Here is a 20,210-nt window from a genome sequence, read left to right on the forward strand (position 1 = left end):
CCAGCTCACCCTTGCAGGCCCATGGCAGCACAGTCTAGATGGAAACCACCTCCTGTGGCTTCGAGCCACAGAGGCAAATGGAATTGCTATCAAAAGTTGAGAAGGAGCTTGTATGAAATTAACAGGTGCATATGGGCCAGGACAAGGGAAGTAAATGACTTCTGCTCGCCATGATTTTGCAAGCTGAAGTGAGTCCGGGAGTAGAATGGAAACCACAGTACAGAGAGGGTGTAACCAGGGGTACCTGCCTCCTGCCCATCTCTTCAGGGCTGTGTGAGTAAGGAAGGGAGCAGGGGACGGATGGGCCCATAAGTGGAAGAGAACATTGGTGTCAGCCTGGTGTCAGAGCTGGACCAGACTGGACCTGCTGACCGTGGGACCCCGAGTCCCTTGATAGCTCAGAGAGGAATTCAGAAGCTCTGAGCAGAGCAGAGGGGCCCAGAGGTCTAGGCCACTGGGCAAAGCAAGTGTGGCTGCCCTATCTGCCCACTCTTGATACTTCCATAGCTCCACGGGGCTGGTTTTGCAGCCTGACATCACCCAGACACCCGGGTCCGACACCCTTGGTTCAACACCAGACATCCTGAGTTTGTCATTCTTTGTTAACATCGGATACCTTCAGTTAAATGTCAGACACCCTGGATGTGAGATCTTTAGTTAAATATCACAGGTCATTAGCCACTGCCCCAGTGGCCTCGGTCACACACTGTCCATCCACCTCTCACACATCCATGTGATCATGTGGCCTGTCTACTGTGTGACCTTACACTCTGTGTGGCCAGGTCACTGGCCAACAGAGACCAATGCCTGCTATGCCTGTGAAGGCCAGAGATGGACAAGCACCCAGGTTCTAGATGGGAGCCCCACAGCCACTCAGCCCTGTGTAGGATAAGAAGGGCTGTTTACTCCTGAGGACACTGTGTCCCTAGGGGACACCAAAGCCCAAGGATGAGCCTATGGGCTCGTGGGGCCGAGGACTCTTATTCTGCTCCTTTCTGTTGGATTGGCATTGCCTATGAGTAGTTGAGGAACAGGTATGAGGGAACCCCCCTTCCCATCTCCAAATGCTTGTATCTTGGGGAAACTGTGTTTTGCAATGACTACTTTTCCCCCTCCACCTTGTGACGTGCGGGTCTCCTGACCCTCTCGTACAGAGAGATTTGTGGTCGGAAGGAACAAGTAGGCTACGATGGTGGGCACAGCTAGGGCTTCAAGTTCCCCTTGGAGCCTCAGGAGGAAATCCTCCATGACAGAAGTTGGCAGCCATACCTGGGCAATCTTCTGAGCCCATGTGACTTCACTAGAAAAAGACCACAGAAGAGGTAGAGCAAAACTAGCGCCAGAAAACAGCTTGCTTCCAACATCACCTCCTGGAAAACAGATTTCCCATCTTCGCTGATTTGTTCCAAGCCGCAGACCTTGTTGTGTGGCTTAGTGTCTCACAGACCTGGAGAAGGTGACAGAGTAGTTGCCTCTTAGCACTGGCTATTTATGGGACGGTCACAGAGAGAGACACGCAGAGGTTTGCCTTGTGAATGTACTCAAGGAAGCCATGCTGAGGCCCCATGTCAGCAAGAGCATGATCAGGAAGAAAGCCCCAGGGAGGGTCCACGTGCTCCACAGCCCACTGTGGTCAGGGAGAAGGGAGAGGGCTGGCTGGGGAGGGCAGGCTGAGGTTCTGCTTTGTAATTCCCAATAACTGTGGTTTGATTCTGCAGGTATGTATCAGAAAATATAAAGCTAGGCAATTTGTCGGCTCTTCGAACTTTCAGAGTCCTGAGAGCTCTAAAAACTATTTCAGTTATCCCAGGTAAGATGTCCAGGTTTGCCTCTCAGATCTCAGCTACAAGTGACTCTCTCTCTGTCTTCCCCCTCCCCCGACCTTGTGTCTCCTATTGGCGTCTTGTCACTGTCTCGTGTGTAAATTTCCCTTGTTACAGATACACAACAGAATTTGTGGACCTGGGCAATGTCTCAGCCTTACGCACCTTCCGAGTCCTCCGGGCCCTGAAAACTATATCAGTCATTTCAGGTGAAAATCAGGTTAAACGCCAAGGCTGGAGGGATACTCCTTTCCACCACCTGGGAGCCAAGGCGACCCCCAGGAAGCCCTCTGAATGTGCCTGTCACCAGAATACCTTTCCCAGAGCTCAGGGTGGTGGGTGCTTCTTCCCCCCAGAGCCTCAGAATGGGCGTCAGGCTGCCCACCCAGCCAAACCCACTCTCAGACACCAGCGGGCACAGCACACCCATGAAAGGGCTGCATTGAACCCAAATTCTTCCCAAAATAGTGAATTTCTTTTGCAGCTGGATACAGCTGCTTGCATAGTTAAAAGTTTGGGCATGCATTGCTTTAGCCTGCAGTGACATCCTTTGATCAGAAAAATAAAAAAGACCATATTTGAGGGAATCCGCACACACTCAGATCCAAAAAGGAAACTCCAGCCAGTCTTTCATGACTTAGTGCCCTGTACCAGCCTCGTGCTTCTCAGGTGAGGTGGGTACAGCACAACCTCAGCCCTCTTCTGCAGAACGGAGCGTACTCTGTGGACAGGCGTCATTGGGCCTTGGCGTCTAACAGCCCTCGCTGCATGGTGCGGTAGAGGTTTAGCAAACCGTGCATGGTAGCCTCAGGGAGAAATCCTCCTTGACAGATGTTGGCAGCTATACCTGTGCAATCTTCTGAGCCCGGTGGCCGCACTCCACTCATCCATCCAGGAAAGCTCTCAAAAAACTCACAAAGACCTCAGAGCCCCATGGTGTGAGGTACTGGGTCTGAAGTCGAGAGCCACCCAGCACACTTACCACACAGCTTCAGTCAGTCTCCCCAGACTAAAGTGATCCAGAGCCCAAGGTCCCCTATTCTGAGCAACTTGCTCTGGAGGGACAGTGCCCACAGGCTCCTTCTCAAAATGAGCCACACTTAGAACTGGAGAGGGCACTTCAGTTAATAAGGCAGCTAGAGACAGATTTCAGGGAGGTGTCAGGGCCGGGGGAAGGGTTCGCTGAACCAGATGATTAATCTACTCCCGATTTGGGAGCTGGTGTTTCCTAGGACTATGCCCTGCACTTGGCTGTTGACACTCTTGGGGAGTCAGGAATCTTGCTGTGAGCTCCCAGGAGAAACGCATACTTTTTCTTGGATTATTGTTTGAGTGGAGTCTCCAAACTGCCTCGGAGTGCTCCTCCTGGCCTGGGAACCCACCACGGGCCCTGCACAGAGGCCACTTCTCCCCCAACTCCTCGTGAGTAGCCCAGAGCCCTGCCAAGAGGGCCAGAGGGCAGTCAGCCTTCAGCCACTCCCTCGAAGCCACTGTCCTTCGACAGGTGTCAACTGGCCTTGTTCAGGAGCCTCTCAGTGTGTCCTCCAGGGTCCCAGGGGCAGCCTTTCTGGAACCCCTGACCCCAGGAGGTAGAAACACTGACCATAGCAGGTACAAAAAGGCATATTCTGTTTCCCACAAGATACAGGCTGGGGAGCAGCCCTGATGTGTACCCAGAGGCCCCAGAGGTTCTGCACTGCAACACATCACTACCAACAACCCCCTCTGTGCCCAGACACCTGGCAGGCCCACCCATGGCCCCAGCAGTCGCCAACATCTGCCAGGATGGTTTCCACCAAGTGCTGAGTGTCTGAGCCCTGGGCAGCAGTGGTGGTCATGACGCGGTGAGGAGCCCGTCCTCTCTCCATCCCAGGTCTGCCCATCGCTGCCTCCCAGTTTCTGCACTGCCAGCACAGTAGCACAGGGGCTCCTAACACATTCACTGGCTGGACGTTGGATGGATGGAGCTTAATCTGAGATCTAGCCGCTTGGGGGACGGGGTGAAGCCCTGCTTCTGGCAGAGGAGCCCCTCACTCCTGCTGCTTGGATGCTCTGCTCGCACTTGTCCTAGGACAGCAGCTAAGAGTCACACTGGATGTGTCCACATGTGCTTTTCTGTCACCCTGCTGTGGGGTGCTGGCTTCCGCAGGGAGCTGGGTCATGCAACTAACTGCTCACAGCCTCTCAGCTTTGGACAATGGGAGGGTGGGGAGGGTCCCTGAGGGGGAGAAGAAATATGTACAGGTCAACCCCTTCCCTGCCCTGGGCCCAAGCTAGAGCAGCCCCTTAAGACATCACCCACCACGGCCCTGCCACGCTCTCCCTCAGGTCCCCAGCGCACACAACCCCAGCCCAAGCCCAGACCCTGGGTCCTTTAGTTTCTTCCAAATACTCGAAACTCCCTGTGTCACCAAAGAGAGTTTCCCTAACCAGTGAGGCAGGAGGACCTGCTACCAGGAAGAGCTGGTCTCTGCCCGTGGCAGGATCAAGACGGAAGCCCCTGAACTGACCTGTTGTGTGGGCCTGAGCCTGGGTGTCCCTTTCCTTGGGCTACACTGAAGGTTGGGACCAGCCACATGGGGCCAGATTTGAGTGTTTCCTCAAGAAACAGCACTTTCTATACCATTTCTGTATTTAGCTGGTGGCAGGTAGAGAGGACCCGATCCTTCAGAACTGCAAAGCCAGGCTGGACTTTTGCCCGGGGCATCAGGACAAACTCAGTAGCCAAGGAAGGAGACCTAGAAAGCCAATGAAGCTTCCATCACTGTGGCCTGTCCCATGGTTGCCCTCACAGGCCCACCCAGCTCAGCACAGGACCCCAGGGAGACCCAGTGGTGACCTTAGGTGACCTATGGAAGCATGCTCCCGGGAGCCTGTGGGTGACCCCATGCCTGCTCTTGCCTTCGCCAGGCCTGAAGACCATCGTAGGGGCCCTGATCCAGTCTGTGAAGAAGCTGGCTGACGTAATGGTCCTCACTGTCTTCTGCCTCAGCGTCTTTGCGCTCATCGGCCTACAGCTCTTCATGGGCAACCTGAGGCACAAGTGTGTGCGCAACTTCACAGCGCTCAATGACACCAACGGCTCCGTGGAGGCCGAAGGCCTGGTCTGGCAGTCTCTGGACCACTACCTCAACGATTCAGGTGCAGATTCACTCTGTAGCAGTGGAGGGCTCTGTGAGACCATTTGAGCTGGACACGGTCCCCTGGGCCTCTGGGGCTGTCCCTGTTCAGTCTACAGCTGTGTATCAGGTATCTGAGAGTCAGCCAGAGGACTGGAGTAGAGCAAGCTTCGGGGCCAGGTGGAGACACCGTGTCTGAAAGACAGGAAGGATAGAATTAGATAGCTGAGGCAGTGTTCAGAGGTAGGGCCTGCCAAGAGTGCTGGACCAGGGAAGAAACCAGGCCACAAACAAAGGAGCATCCACTCAGGGAAAGGGTGAGACATTGCACTGGGGTCTCTGGGGAAGCTGCAGAATGGAGCCCCACCTCTTGGTGTGGTGGTTTCCTGGTTGACGTCAGTATTCTTGCCACGATGCTAACTCCATAGATGTGTGCCCCGGAGCCCTGTGAGAGGGTTGGACACACTCTTGGATATGCCGCGTGTGAGCCCTGCATCTCACTTCATGGCTCACACCTCCCTTCTCCAGGCTGGTGCCCAGAACCTCTCTTGATTAGCACCATCCACCTAGATTGAAGGTAGACACAGGGGCAAGGCCAAATGCCAGCCCGCAAGACCTGGAGGGCCATTCTGAAGTCAAGCCTCTTGTGTACACCAGCACTCTGCTCTGTAAAATAGAAGCAGACAGAAGATCAGTGAATGAGTGTGCTTGTGATTCCTCTGTGGGCTTGTAGCGGTGGCTCTAAAACTTCACTGTGCCCCAGAACTAACTGGAGGGCCCCAGAAACAGACTGCCAGGGCTCAGGCCCAGTTCCCACATCTATAGGCCTCCTGGCACTCAGGAAGCTGTATTTCGAACCATCCCTGATGCCACTGGTGCTGCTGGTTGAAGGGCCACAGTTCGAGGGCTGCTGCTAAGACAAAAGCAGGTGATAGTGACGGGCTGGCAGCAGCCCCAGAGAGGAAAGGACAGAGTGAGTATCCCGCGTCTCCCCTGGTCCGGCCCTAACCCCATCTGAACAGAGCAGTGTTGCCATGGTGATTGTGACAGGTGTCTCCTGTACTATTTTGTGTAATAAAAGTGAGTCCAGATCTGGGCAGTAGCCCTCCAAGGCCATGCAGTGACTCAGCAGCCGTGCTAGAACTCTGCCCAGACCCTTGCCTCCTGGCTGGGCTTTTCTCTTGGCCTTGGCTAACCCCATGAGTGGCTTGGGGCAGGGTGTGGGAGCTCCCTGTAGGGACAGCTGAGGCTCTGCCCAGGTCTTCCTGTGTGTTCTGAGAGCATGAGGGACACTGGCAGCAGAGTGGCTGTGGAGAAGTAGGAGGAAGCCCAGGGAAGCCATCAGAGTGGCCGAGGCCTGCCTAGGCAGATGGTAGGGGTCAGCACAGGGGCTAGGAAGAGGAAGCAACCACCCACAATGTCTCTCCTCACCAAAGCCCTGGATGCGGGCTGGGAACCCTAGGAAGCGGGGCCACATGTGCCTCTCAGGAGAATCACTGTTTCTCTTACAGTTAATTACTTGCTCAAGAATGGCACCTCCGACGTGCTGCTGTGCGGGAACAGCTCGGATGCCGGGTAGGTGGCACCCACCTCCAGGGACACTGCTGCCAGCCATGCTGGTGCTTTCTCAGCTGACTGTACTTTCTCTTTATGGCCCAGTCCTAGGGACACCGAGGCCCCCCAACTTTCTTCCTGCCAGCATCTGGCAGTTCTCCCACCCCACAGCAGACACAGTACTTTTAAAAAAAAAGGTCAGAGACAAATCAGCAGGGAGGGCCAGCAGAGCCCTGAAGACTGGTTGGAACTAGAACCCAGCCAGGGTGCTCTGCAGGCCCCCAACAGCCCAACACCACCGGCTCCCTTCTGTGCTGGCATCTCCCCAGGGCCGCACCCTTCCACGCCGGCTTTCGCCCCCTCCACCAACAGCCAGACTCTTCTCAAGCCAAGCAGAATAGGGCCTGCAGCCTAACTGTGGTCCCCAAATTGCCCCGGTCTCCGTCTGTGGTTTCCAGGGCTCTGTGCAGGGAGATTGTGCTGTGGACTGTTAGGCAGAGGGGCACGGGCTCACCCATGGGCGAGGGATGCTATGCAGCTCTATTTGCACATGTCTGGGAATGAAGATCCAGAGCCCATTGCTGAAGAGATTGACTGGAGGGTCTTAGGGCACTAGCAAGGGACAGAGGCCCCTCAGCTACATGCTCCCACTTGCCAAGCTCCCCCTCACATGCACACCTCCAGCTCCACAACGACAGCCTGCGTCACTGACACAAGGCCCTGTGTCCAGGTGCAGGTGGGCACACTCTCCAGACATCGCTAAGCCCAGCCTTCCCTAGCAGGATCACCCTCCACCCATGGCCCCACAGCTCCCCATTGGGTGCACAGGCAGAGGAAGGAGCATGTGCCAGACCTGTGCACTTCCTCTCTGTGGAGTAAAACTACTCAGGCAGTGGCTGGGTGTGTTCTGGAGGGAGCTGGATATAAGCCATGGAGGCTGTAAATAGGGCGAGAAAAGAGGAAGATGGAGTCTTGGGTGGTAGCCATAGCAGATACTCAGTACTGGAGGCAGGACCAAGCCATGGGGCTTATGCTGGGGCTCCCCAGGGAGACAAGCCAGGCCCAGTGGGGTCCCAAGGGCGGAGGACTCCTTACAGCATGGGCTAGAGTGTGAATGTCTTCCCATAGGACGTGTCCTGAGGGCTACCGGTGCCTAAAGGCAGGTGATAACCCTGACCATGGTTACACCAGCTTCGACTCCTTTGCCTGGGCCTTTCTCGCACTCTTCCGCTTGATGACACAGGACTGCTGGGAGCGCCTCTATCAGCAGGTATGTGGGTGCCCAGGCCAGCAGAGGGATGACAGGTATGGGCTCAAGGCCCAGGATTCACAGGTGACTTGCCAGAAGTGGCCCTGGCAGCTCCCTACTGGTAGAGCTTTAGAAGGGACAGGGGCCAAAGGCTCTTGGTCTGAGGGAGAGGAGTTGAATGAGCAACTTCCTTTCTCTAGTGACCGTGTATCCACCCTTTCATGTAGGGAGCTCTCTGCTCTGTGAGTGGGACACTTCTCCATCACAAAGGATGGAGCATGCTCCGCTGTGGGCGCAACAGCTCCCCAGCTAGTGGGCCATCTACCTCCCTTGAGGTATCCAACGGGATACCACACCCTGTGCGTAGGCCGTTGTCCTCTGCTGGTTAGCACCCAGCCCTCTCTGAGCCATACCCCATGCTTTGGCCCCTTGGCCAGGCTTTGGCTCTGGCATGGCCACACTGGTGACTTGACCCAGGGAAGATGACCTCTGCCCCCTTGTTCCTCCAGACCCTGAGGTCTGCAGGGAAGATCTACATGATATTTTTCATGCTTGTCATCTTCCTGGGCTCCTTCTACCTGGTAAACCTGATCCTGGCTGTGGTTGCCATGGCCTATGAGGAACAAAACCAAGCCACAATTGCGGAGACTGAGGAAAAGGAAAAGCGCTTTCAGGAGGCCATGGAGATGCTCAAGAAAGAACATGAGGTAGGTGAATAGCGCCAACAAGGAGCCTTCAGGCCAAGCCCTCGTCTGACTGTGGGTGCCGAGAGGTGTAGTGCATGTTGAATAAAACCAGTGAGTGGTGCATGCTGGGTATAAAGATGTAGAACCTGCTGACTAAAGACAGTGCCTGTCAGTGAGGTCCCTGTTGGTAAAAATAAGGGTAAGGTGGGCTCAGGTGGGCCCTTGAGTGTGGTGTATGCCCAGTAAAGTTCTTTCCTGTGGTCCTCATGTTTTCCAGGTGAGTGGTGCCAGCTGGGTAAAAATATCACATGCTGGGTGAAGGCGATAATTCCTGAGTGAAGGTGGTCCTTGTGAGCGTATGCAAGATAAGAGACATCTGTGTGTACATGGATAGTTTATCTTGGTCAAGGGATCCCTTCTGGTGCAGTAGCAAGGAAGCTCCCATGTTGGAGACCTGAGCCAACTCACAAAAGAGGTGCTGGCAATGCTGCCCTGGCCACCCACAGCCCCTGACATGGTGGGCACTGGAGGTTATTACAGAGCCCACAACTAGAAGCCATACTGGAGGCATCCATTGGTTCTTCCCACTTCCCATGCCACCTGCTCCAGTACCTTCTGCTCAGCTGAACTGTTAGTTCTGCTGTTTCCCCTGCTCATGGACACCCTGTCTCACACACTTATCTCTTCCAAAGGCTGCCCATTCCAACTACTCTTTTCCCTCCAGAATCTTGATCTTTCTCAAAACAGGGTTCTCAGATTATCTTCATGATGCCCTCATTTTGGGTTGTGTGCATGTCCACTTACTGATGAATTAAACCAGACCACTGGCAGTGACCTGGCCTGCCTAATCTCTCAGTGACTGAGATATCTCTTCTGCTACCCTCTTTCAGGCCCTCACCATCAGGGGTGTGGATACTGTGTCCCGCAGCTCCTTGGAGATGTCCCCTCTGGCCCCAGTAACCAACCATGAGAGAAGAAGCAAGAGGAGAAAACGCATGTCTTCAGGAACAGAGGAGTGTGGAGATGAACGGTTTCCCAAGTCTGACTCAGAAGATGGTCCTAGAGCAATGGTAATCCCCAGACATGGTCTTGGCTTTGTCAGGGTGGGCCTGGCATACACAGCCCGTAGTGCCAGGCCCTTGGTACAGTCAGAGCCCCAAAGTTTGCTCTCCGATGAAGGCATCCTTGAGCCCCTCCCAGGCCTCCTGTTTCCCACGTACTGTTAGAGTGGAGGAAGGGAGGGATGGGTTTGAGTGCCATGATACCCCCAACCTGAGCTAGCCCGCAGAATGGGGGCTGGGGCTGGTTCCATCCCATGAGCCCAAGGATGTGCCGTGTGAGTCCAGGGGCTGGCTGAGTACTCTAGGTACTACTCAGGCCAGACCTGTGTATGATATCAGGGGTCTGTGCCTCCCCTTCCCCAGCCCAGTCTCAAGGCCCAGATAACTTAAGGGTCAAAGCCCCAGAGGCATGGATTTGAGATGGCAGAAGGTGGAGGATCCCCCACCCCAAACACCCGCCAGCTCTGCCCACTCAGTTCCTGCATGACTGGCAAAGAGGCCCACAGTGCTCCAAGAGGTTGAGCTGGGCCCAAAGCTGCTTGGTCATGCCACCCCTCCCTGTACTCTCAGAATCACCTCAGCCTCAGCAGGACTTCGGTGAAGCCACGCTCTAGCCGAGGGAGCATTTTCACTTTTCGCCGACGAGACCTGGGCTCTGAGACCGACTTTGCAGATGATGAGAACAGCACAGCAGGGGACAGTGAGAGCCACCGCACGTCACTACTGGTGCCCTGGCCCTTGAGCCGGCCTAGTGCCCAGGGACAGCCCAGTCCTGCGGCCTCTGCTCCTAGCCATGTCCTCAATGGCAAAAGAAACAGCAGTGTGGACTGCAATGGGGTGGTCTCCTTGCTGGGGGCAGGTGACGCCGAGGCCATATCCCCAGGGAGCCGCCTCCTCCGCCCCATGATGCTGGAGCGCCCCCCAGACACGGTGAGCCAGCCCTGCGGTGTGGGCAGCAGGGGAGATCTGGGCTCCCTACCTGGTTGTCAGTGCCAGGTCCAGAAATACTTCCAGATAATTGAGCACTTATTGTGTGCCACGCTGCCAACAAACCCCGGCTTCCTAGAGCGTCCATGCTAGTGGAGGCAGAGAGACAGAAAGCAGGAAAGAAGAAACAATGTGCGTGAAACAGTGTATGAGGTGTGCGGTAGGCATAAATGGGGTGGTAGCTACAGGTTCCTGGCTGCGGAGGCACAGGGCCTGAGATGCCATGGTGACAACATCTAGTGTCCCCAAGGCCCTGTGCTGTGCAGGCTCCTGGGCAGCAACCCAGGGAACCTGGGAGAAGGTGCCCAGGCAGCAAGGGGATATGAAGGAGTCCAGGCAACAACTACTCACCAAGTTAGAAATAGTCCAGCCCTTTACCAACTGTGACTCAGTATCAGCTAAGGCAAGAAGTGCCATCCTGGAGGCAGCAAGAAATAGAAGAGAAGGGTTGTTCACATTACAGAAATGTGAGCAAAGATGGAAGACACATAGGAGCCAGGCTGCTTTCTGAAACTACGAGGGGTAGTGTACCTCAAGCCTCTGGTCTGTGAAATGAGTGAAAAATACCCAACACGGGACTATGCCAAGGGTGGCTGGCCTCACTGGGGTAAGGCGCTAAGGACATGCATGATGTGTCAGGATTGTTAAAACAGCCTAGTGACAGCTGTCACTGCCATGATTGGGGAGCTTGTTCTAGGCATAGAGAACAGCAGGTGCAAAAGCAAAAGCATGCCTAGCCATTGGTTTGGTTTGGTTTGGTTTGGTTTGGTTTGGTTTGGTTTGGTTTGGTTTGGTTTGGTTCAGTTCGGCTCAGTTTGGTTCAGTTTGGTTCAGTTCCGTTCAGTTCAGTTTGGTTTGGTCTGATTTTTTGAGATGGGGCCTCACCATGTAGCCCAGGCTGGCCTCAAGCTCTTGATCCCTCTGCCTCAGCCTCCTGAATGCTGGCATGATAGGCTTGTGCCGGCATGGCCAGCATTACCCAGATCTCTGAGCCATGAGGTCAGTGTGGCTGGCACAGAGCGAGTGAGGGAGGCGGGTCGGAGTTAGTGTCAGAAAGGCCATGAAGGCTGGCCAGGGCTTTGATCATTCAGTAGACCGGTAAAGACTGATGAGTGCTCAGGCGGCTGTGGTGCATCCTTGCTGACCCTGCCTCTAGCAGAGAACCAGAGCAGCACCCCGAGGAGATGCTGCACACAGGGATAGGGGGCACTCGGTCAGGCAGGCAGAGCCCATGGCCTCGGGTGCCCCCACCTGGATCTCAGAGACATGCTCACTGTAGCTGTGGGGCTCTGTACAGGTTACTTGACCTCTGTATGCCTCAGTTTCCTCATCTATAAAGTGGAAGTAAAAGTAATATATTAGCAGGCGGTGTAAGGACCTGGTGCTGAGGCTGAAACTTGCCTCTTGTTTGCGTTACGAGCTGTGGTGGTGTTATTGAGGACAGATTTCTGAGGTACAGGGGTGTTGCAGGCGATCAGGGCCCTCATGTCCTCTGGAGCAGGGCACGAAGGGAAAACTTTATGCTGTCGGGGAGCAGACCTGTCGCCTGCAGGGTGGCTGTCTGGCTTCCAGGAACACTGAACCAAGCAGGTCTGCTCTGGAACCACTGCCTGGGGAGCAGGTCAGCAGCCAGGAGCACTAATAGAATTTCCTAATCTCGTTAGGCAGAAAATCATCTGATTGTGCTGCACATGGAGGGAGGAACGCAAGTTCAAACACTTCATTACCGGGAACTCTGACTTCAGCCCTTCTCACTTCTGTACGGCCCATTCATAACCTTAAAGGGATTAGCAGGCCAAGACCGGGTCATTTGCAAAGTTAAAGGAATTATTGACCAAGATGGAGACATTTGAAAAGTCAGGGAGATTAACAGGCTGTAGGCCCCTGGGAATGTCTTCCCCACCTCCACCAGACCCAGCAGCAGTTAGCAGTGTCAGTGTCGGCTCACAGAGGGAACCTGGGCCACCCGGGGAGGGCGGGAAGGGCCAAGTGAGCAGTGAGTCCACCTGCGGAGTATCCGCTCTGAGGGGAATGGCTGCAGAGGTCCTTTGTCCCCCAGCTTCACAACAGTGCCGAGACCCTGAGGGCCATATGGGAGTGGGGAAAACACACTGAACAGCCATTCTCTCCCTCTTTCCACATGGTAGATCTTCCTCTTCACTCTCCCTGGCTGTCTAGCAAGATAGGGGCAGAGCTGGATCTGTGAACTGAACTGAGAATTTGTCCCTCCACCTGGTACTGTTCTGGCGCCACCCGGCTCTGCTGAGTGCCCGGCAGAGCTGAGGCTCCGGAGTTACAGCAGTGAGCAGAATAAGCTTGGCCCCGCCCATGTGTAGTTTGCCTGGGAGTCATGGAGACGGGCAGTGGACTGATAAATACGTTCAAGTTGCAGCAGGGTCATGCTGGGGAGGACTGAGGGTGAGGGCTGTCAGCACACTTGGGGAGTGTACTTCCTAAAAGACATTAAAATGGACAGGTGATTTTAGGAAGCCAGCCACAAATACATGCAGGAACAGTGTTCTGGGCAGGGAGGGAATGGGGGAGAGGACCTGTAGGGCTGGCCCCAGCTACAGGGCTGGAGTGGTACAGAAGGGAGAAACAGGAATAGAGTTTGGAGAGCTATGCTTTGTACTAGGCAAGCCCTGTAGGTACAAAAAAAACTTGGGAAGTACTTTGAGTAAATTGGGGAGCAGTGGAGGGGTTGAACAGAGAGTGAAATTATCTTATTTGCTTCTTAAGGGAATCCCTTCCTGCTATGTGGAGAACACAGAGAAGAGAAGGGGCCTGTTAGGAGGCTGTTGTAGTAGTTTTAGGAAAGAGATGATGATGGTTTGCATTGGGGTGGTGTATGAGTCAGTTATTGCCACAGTAATGCTGTATAACAAACCATCCCAGGAATTAGTGGCTAACCGTAAGCCTTGGTTCTTATGCTCCTTATCTTTAGGATGTCTGATTGGCAGATCTAGGGTGGGCTCAACTGGGCAGCCCTGCTGCAGGCTGCCTGTGGTCCAGCCTGCTGCACGCTGTGGGTTAGGCCAGGACTGCTCCACTTGGGTTTGCTCTGAGGCCAAGCTGAAAGGGAAGCTCTTTCCACAGAGGGTTCCTGGAGCACACAGGCAGCGCAGACAGGGATCACACAGGTTAGGCCTCTGCGTATTGTGCCCACTTCCATTCCCTTGGCCAGAGCAAGTCTGCTGTTATGAGGAAGGGAACTGCAGAAGGAGGGGCAGCTGATATACTCTTCAGAGCACCGCTCCCATGATCTACTTTCTCAGCCAGGCCCTACCTCCTAAAGGCTGCACTGCCTTCCAATAGCACCACACACTGAAACCAAGCCTTACCACAAGGCCCCTTGGTGGGTGTTTCAGACCCAGACCGTAGCACTCACCATTGCACGCTGAGTAGCCTGCCTCCTACTGGTCACATGGGTCACAGCCACACAGGTCTGCTGCCACCGCTCCGATGTTCCTCATGGTTCTGGCTGTGCTCTGCTGGAGTCCAGGGAGTGCCGGCCTGCTGCTCCCTGGAGGGACATGCTGCATCTCTGCTTGCAGGTGTGGTCCTGGTTTTTATAAAAATGACACATGCACATTGGGAACCAACCCACTGTGTCCAAGTACCTAAGTGAGCAGGGGACTTCTCTCCATTTTTCGCTCTCCTCTAACCCAGTTCCCCAGATGCAGCCATAGTAACTGTTCAGTACGTATCTTGCAGATCTTGATCTTGCATTTTCATCTGTTTGTCTTGAGAGGTTCCCACGGGAGCGTACATGGAACTACCTCACTCTCATTATTGTCTGTATCAGTCCAGAGTTGAGTTGAATCTATAATTGATTTTAATATTCTTCCTATTGATTGCCTGTTTTGTTTTGATGGTATTAGAAGCAGTGCTGCACTGGGCTTCATTTATGTGTATTTTTGGTGCATGTGTATAATTATTTATGAAGTTAGATTACTAGACTAGGAATTACAAGGCAAATTTAAAATTTTCTTGGTAGATACAGACAAACGGCCTCCATAAAAGTCATGGCCTCCCACCAGCCACATGTAAGCACAGTGCTTTATGCTTCTATTAGTGTCGTCTTAGCACATGTTAGATTTTTTTTCTCAGCTGATGTCCTTGGCTCTAGGGAGCTTGTGGTCAAATAGAACTCCAGGGTCATTTTTGCATGTACTGATGTACACAGCAGCACCTGAGCAGGAAGGGCCTGTGTGATGCAGGTACTTTCCTGGCCACACACAAGACTCACTGCCAGTAAGGAGGGGTTGCAAAGAAAAGAACCTGAAGGTGATGATGATTGACAGGAGGGGGGGGCGGGTGTTAGCTGGGAGAGAGTTGGGCTTAGCTTCTCTCAGCCCAGCATCCAGTGTCCCATCGAGACCTCCCCTGTCCCCCTGTGACCTTCCCAGCCTGAGCCTGGGTTGGCCACCCCAGGCCCAGCAGGACCAGGCTGATGCATATCTCCTGGTTGCATCCAGACCACACCTTCGGAGGAGCCAGGTGGGCCCCAGATGCTGACCCCCCAGGCTCCGTGTGCAGATGGCTTTGAGGAGCCGGGAGCGCGGCAGCGGGCGCTCAGCGCTGTCAGTGTCCTCACCAGCGCGCTGGAAGGTCAGTGCCTCTGTGCTGTCCAAACACGGCCCTCTTCTGCTCTGTGCACCCCACCTCTGGCCCACATGAGCATCTTCTTTGTGCCTTGGCTGCAGTGGATGTCACTACTCTGTTCTCGATACTGTTAAATGTCCTCAGCTGTCCTCAGGGATCTTTTCATCGGGTTCAACTTGTGTTCTCCTGGGCATGCCTACCTACATCTGTGTTTTTCCCAACACCTCCACATCTGTGCTGGCCCGTCCCAGGCTCTTCCACACCTCACCTCTCCTCTTCTCCACATACGCATGTTTGTCTGGAACCTTGCATTCCAAGCATTCCTGCCTGCCCTGCCTTATGCAGAGGAATCCCACATCCATCCCAGCCTGTCCCACCTTAGGAAACCCAAACTGGGCAGCCCCATCTTGTTCCCTCCTGTCCCAGGGATGCACATGGTTTACAACTGTCTAGGCCTCCCTCCCCCATCTGTCCCCCTGCATCCCACGTGTCCTCCTCACGTGTTCCTGCTCTGTCCCGGGTGTTCTTGTATGTGAACTTTCTTGTTGCATGATTGTCTTTTCCCCACCAAATAGTCCTACATCTGCATGGGACTGCTAGCTCCAATGGGCCTGTGTTTGTCCTAATCTGTCTTGTGTCCCAGTTTTCCTAGCATTCCTCTTGGTCCCCTGCCCCTCTGGCCCTCTTCTCCTACACTGCCCAAGTGAGAAGACAGGCTGCCTATTGCCTTAGCCTTCCCTGCCCTTGCACGGTCTTGCTGTCATGTAGCCCCCCTATCTGTGCCCCAGGAGCCCCACCGGATATGCATGACTCCATTGACAAAACCAAGCTAACTGCCTTCTGTGTCCCCTCAGAGTTGGAGGAGTCTCACCGAAAGTGTCCCCCATGCTGGAACCACTTTGCCGAACGCTACCTCATCTGGGAGTGCTGTCCACTGTGGATGTCCATCAAGCAGAAAGTGAAATTCGTGGTCATGGACCCATTCGCCGACCTCACCATCACCATGTGCATTGTGCTCAACACGCTCTTCATGGCACTGGAGCACTACAACATGACAGCTGAGTTCGAGGAGATGCTGCAGGTTGGAAACTTGGTAAGGGTTGCCTGCTGCGGACTCTCCAATAGGTGTCCTGGAGTGAGGGGCTCTCAGCCAGCTGGCATAGTAAAGGTTTATGCAGATACCCAGAGGCTGGGAAAGCAAAGTGAGTTGGGAATAGGCGGAAATGTGTGTGTGGAAACGTGGGATTTTATAGTAAGTAAATGGAGAAAAAGAGTGCCTACCAGAAGAGGCAGTTCTTGGATGGCCAAGACTGCAAAGATGAGCATTATTCATGTGGTTGGATGGCGGGAAGGACAGATGAATGTTTAGATAGAGAATGGGAGGAGGAGAATGGATGGGTGGGTGGATGGATAGTGGATGGATGGATGGAGCGAGTATGTAAATCAGGCACAGCCAGATTTGAATTTTGAGCCAGCTTTTTTTTTTTTTTGGTATCTGGAATCGAACTCAGGACCTTGTGCTTGCCAGGCAGGCGCTGTGCCACTGAGCTATATCCCCGGCTCACCAGCTCTTACTATAAGACCTAAAGTAAATTACCTAGTCTCTACAATTGGCACAGTAAATATTGGTTGAATTTAATGAATATAAAATTAGTGTGACAATATCAACTTCATAGGAAGCTAATGAGGGTTGAATAAGATAATGTGTAAAGTGCTTAGCTTAGAGTTTGATAAAACAATAAGCCCTCAAAATAAATGATAGCTGTTGTTATTAAAGACACTAACCCTGGAAGTTATTGTTGTTGTTATTAAAGACACTAACCCTGGAAGTCAGAACGTTTGAGTTCTAATTCTAGTTTTTTTCTTGAGACCACAAGTCTCCTCTCCTTACTGTACAGATAGGGGAAACTGAGGCCCAGAGTCAGGAGGAGTGACTTAGTGGGGCAGACTGGGGTGGGTAACCACTGTCTCCTGACTCCTGGGCAGTGGCCATATTGGCTCCATCCTGGTAAACTCTGTACCAGTCCCTCTCCAGGAACTCTAGGGCAGGACTGAGCCCTCAGGCCTAACGAAGGAGCTCCTGGGATCACCACATGGCAGAAAGGCCCCTGGCTGTTCAGTCTAATGGCCTCAGATGGCCCCCAGAGGCAAGTGGGTCTCCCAGCCTGTGGATTGTGAGCATTTCTTCTTTTATTACTCTCTATACCCAGTACTCTGGGTAGTTCTTTGCAGGGTATATTCATATTTTTTCACTAGTAGCCCATTGGCTGCAACTTTCCTTTCTTCCTGTCCTCTCCTGTCCTCTCCTGTCCTCTCCTGTCCTCTCCTGTCCTCTTCTCTCCTCTTCTCTCCTCTGCTCTCCTCTCCTCTCCTTTCCTCTCCTCTATGTGAACTGAAGGGGAAGGTGCATTCTACTGTGTACCTTGTGGCACTGCAGGGTGCTGATGCTCTTTGATGGTGGTTATGTGGCGTTTGCATTTAATGGAGTGTGAATTCTGGGCTGGCCTGAGCAGCAGTCAGGCATGGTAAAGAGCACTGGACCACCAAGTTGTGGGTGAACAGCAGTTGTACTAAACTTGGGGCTTAGTTTCGATAAAAGGTGATCAATAGAGTTGGCTTATAGCTGTATTTTATTCTGTTTGGGTAGCTTTACTGCTAATACGTGAAGTTTTGATTTCCTTGGATTTACTATATTCTAAGTGGTTTAAATACTAAATATAAAGAAACAAAACCACAAACATAAGCATGGGTAGTAGTCTTGGTATGGGCCAAGCCTTTTTAAGTATCTTTCTAAAGACAAACTCTGCAAAGAAGACTGATACACTTGACTAACTTGTTAGCCCATCACCTAAGCAAGATAAAGGACAGCAATTCCCAGAAACACTGTGGATAAGATAACCTCAGAAGTCTGTTATGGAAAACCCTAGCAGTAGAAACATGCAGTGGTTCTGCAGGGCCCTGGCAGGAGTTGCTGAATTGGGTGATCTGGAGGCTTGGGTTCCAATGAGCATGGTACAGAGGGCAGGGGAGTAGGATCTGGGTAGCCTATAAAAATATGACTGTTTTGTTCAGTGTCCTGCTGCTATCACAGAAGACCGCAGGCTGGGTAAATTATAAACAACAGAGTTTTACTTGACTCGTGGTTTTTTGAGGCTGAGAAGCCCAAGGTCAGGGGCTGAATCTGGTGAGGGCCTTCTTGTGTCATCACATGAATAGAACGCAAGCAAGCAGAAAGGAGGAAAGGGGACCAGACAGTCCCCACACACTACACCCCCTCTGTCCCATCTAACCGGCCACACTCAATAAATAGCAGCCTTAACCCATTCCCGAGCACTGTGCCCAATGACCTGGTCACCTCTTCAGGGTTCTACCTCCAAATACCACCACAATGGCATTTAAATTTCAGTTAGTTTTGCAAGGGATGTTCAAATCAGAGCAGTGACTGCAACAGCAAACAGAAACACTGAAACGACACCCAGGGTTTAGAGGCAGATTTATTTACATCAACAGCCACTGATCGGGATCATTTGCAAAATATCAGGCCCTGATCTCTGGTGGTCAGTGCTGACGTGGGATAAGCAAGCAGAAAGTACACAGGCAGAATGGCTTGTCAACTGGGGATTGGTTCTTATAATATGCATCACAGTGACCAGCCATTTCTAAGAAACAAAAGTAACAGGAACTGTAACCAGAACTATTACCTGGGCAATTAACAAACTGAAATATACTGGCTGGCGGGGGCCATTTTCTAGTACATGACCAGTAAAATGGCAAACCAGAAAAACCTATGCACAGACATTGGGAAATGATGAAAAAGCCTGATCTTAGGCAGAGACAGAGGGAAAAACAGTAACCCCGGGAAGTTTGTGACAATGAACTTGGCTTTACACAGACTTCAGGTTCAGCCTATGCCTGAAGAATTAGCATGTAAAGTGATCCTGGGGTGATGTGTTGGGGTCCCTGAAAGAGGCAAACACAAAACTTTTAAGACACATCTTTAAGATAAGCCCAATTGCATTCCCCAAATTAAAAACCACACAAGCAGATACTCTACTGTGAACAACAGTGTGTGTGCGCATGCACACACACACACACACACGCAGACACACACAGACACACACACACACACACACACACACAGAGTCAGGCTTAACCTCTTAAAAATGACATATAAAATTGTGGGATGGGGCTGGAGATTTAGCTCAGCGGCAAAGCGCCTGCCTGGCAAGCGCAAGGTCGTGAGTTCGGTTCCCGGTACCGGAGAAAAACCAACAAAAATAAATAAATAAATAAAATTGTTGGATAGAGATGATGAAACAAAAATGTTTTTAATAACTGAAGATATAAAAGAAGGAAATAAGAGAAGAATAAGATAATTTTTAAAAAGACCAAGGAAGATCTTCAGAAATGAAAAATAAATACACTGAGGTTAAAATCTCAGTGTACAAATCAAATAGCACATTAATACAGCAGAGGAAATAAGTAAATGAATATAAATTTACACCTAAGGAAGCTTCCCTGAGAGTAGTACTGTGAGAGGAACAGAACAGAAGATGAAAGGAAAACAGATTTGACATGATATCCAATTTATGTTATCTTTGCAGGTAATCCAAGAAAATCAATAAAGATGCCTTAAAACTAGTAAGAGATTTTAACAATATTAGTGAATACAGGTTCAATCAACAAATTGGCAGCTAGTCACCATCCACAATCATTTGGAAAGAGTAATTTTAAAAAGTTAACACATTATTTCAGTAAAAACTATGAGAAATCTAGGGATAAATGTAACAAAAGATGTATAAATTTTAAATGAAATAATATGAAACTATTAGAAAACAAAAGAAAATTTAAACAAGAGGTGTACCATTTCTGTGGATGGAATTCTTAGTATTGTAGAGGTATAAATTCTTCTCAAATTAACTTATAAATTCAATATAATTCAATAAATACAATCAAAATCTCAACACTTTTTCATAGAACTTGGCAAGGCAATTCTAAAATTCATATAGAATAATAAATCTTGGTCTGGGGATATAGCTTAGGCAGGCACAGCACCTGCCTGGCAAGTGCAAGGTCCTGAGTTCGATTCCTGGTACTTAAATTAAAAAAAAAAATCTTAAGGTAAA

General features: G+C 51.9%; 1 protein-coding gene across 8 annotated transcripts in view; it reads left to right on the forward strand.

Annotated features, from left to right (window-relative positions):
- Positions 1-20,210, forward strand: part of Scn5a (sodium channel, voltage gated, type V alpha subunit) — a 75,903-nt gene that overhangs the window by 14,337 nt on the left and 41,356 nt on the right. For 3 of the 8 annotated variants that reach the window (XM_005386579.2, XM_013515220.1, XM_005386585.2), the window contains exons 5-13: positions 1,719-1,810; positions 4,734-4,964; positions 6,454-6,517; positions 7,625-7,766; positions 8,255-8,452; positions 9,322-9,501; positions 10,063-10,422; positions 14,958-15,090; positions 15,939-16,177. In XM_005386579.2, coding sequence (XP_005386636.1) covers positions 1,719-1,810; positions 4,734-4,964; positions 6,454-6,517; positions 7,625-7,766; positions 8,255-8,452; positions 9,322-9,501; positions 10,063-10,422; positions 14,958-15,090; positions 15,939-16,177 — 1,639 coding nt within the window. Of the gene's footprint in view, positions 1-1,718; positions 1,811-1,940; positions 2,033-3,532; positions 3,697-4,733; positions 4,965-6,453; positions 6,518-7,624; positions 7,767-8,254; positions 8,453-9,321; positions 9,502-10,062; positions 10,423-14,957; positions 15,091-15,938; positions 16,178-20,210 lie in introns of those variants that run through there. The other 5 variants (XM_005386578.2, XM_005386580.2, XM_005386584.2 and 2 more) reach the window with 3 other exon arrangements.

This window comes from Chinchilla lanigera, unplaced genomic scaffold, assembly GCF_000276665.1.
Source record: "Chinchilla lanigera isolate Chin_1 unplaced genomic scaffold, ChiLan1.0 scaffold00026, whole genome shotgun sequence".
In the NCBI taxonomy this organism is placed as follows: Eukaryota; Metazoa; Chordata; class Mammalia; order Rodentia; family Chinchillidae; genus Chinchilla; species Chinchilla lanigera.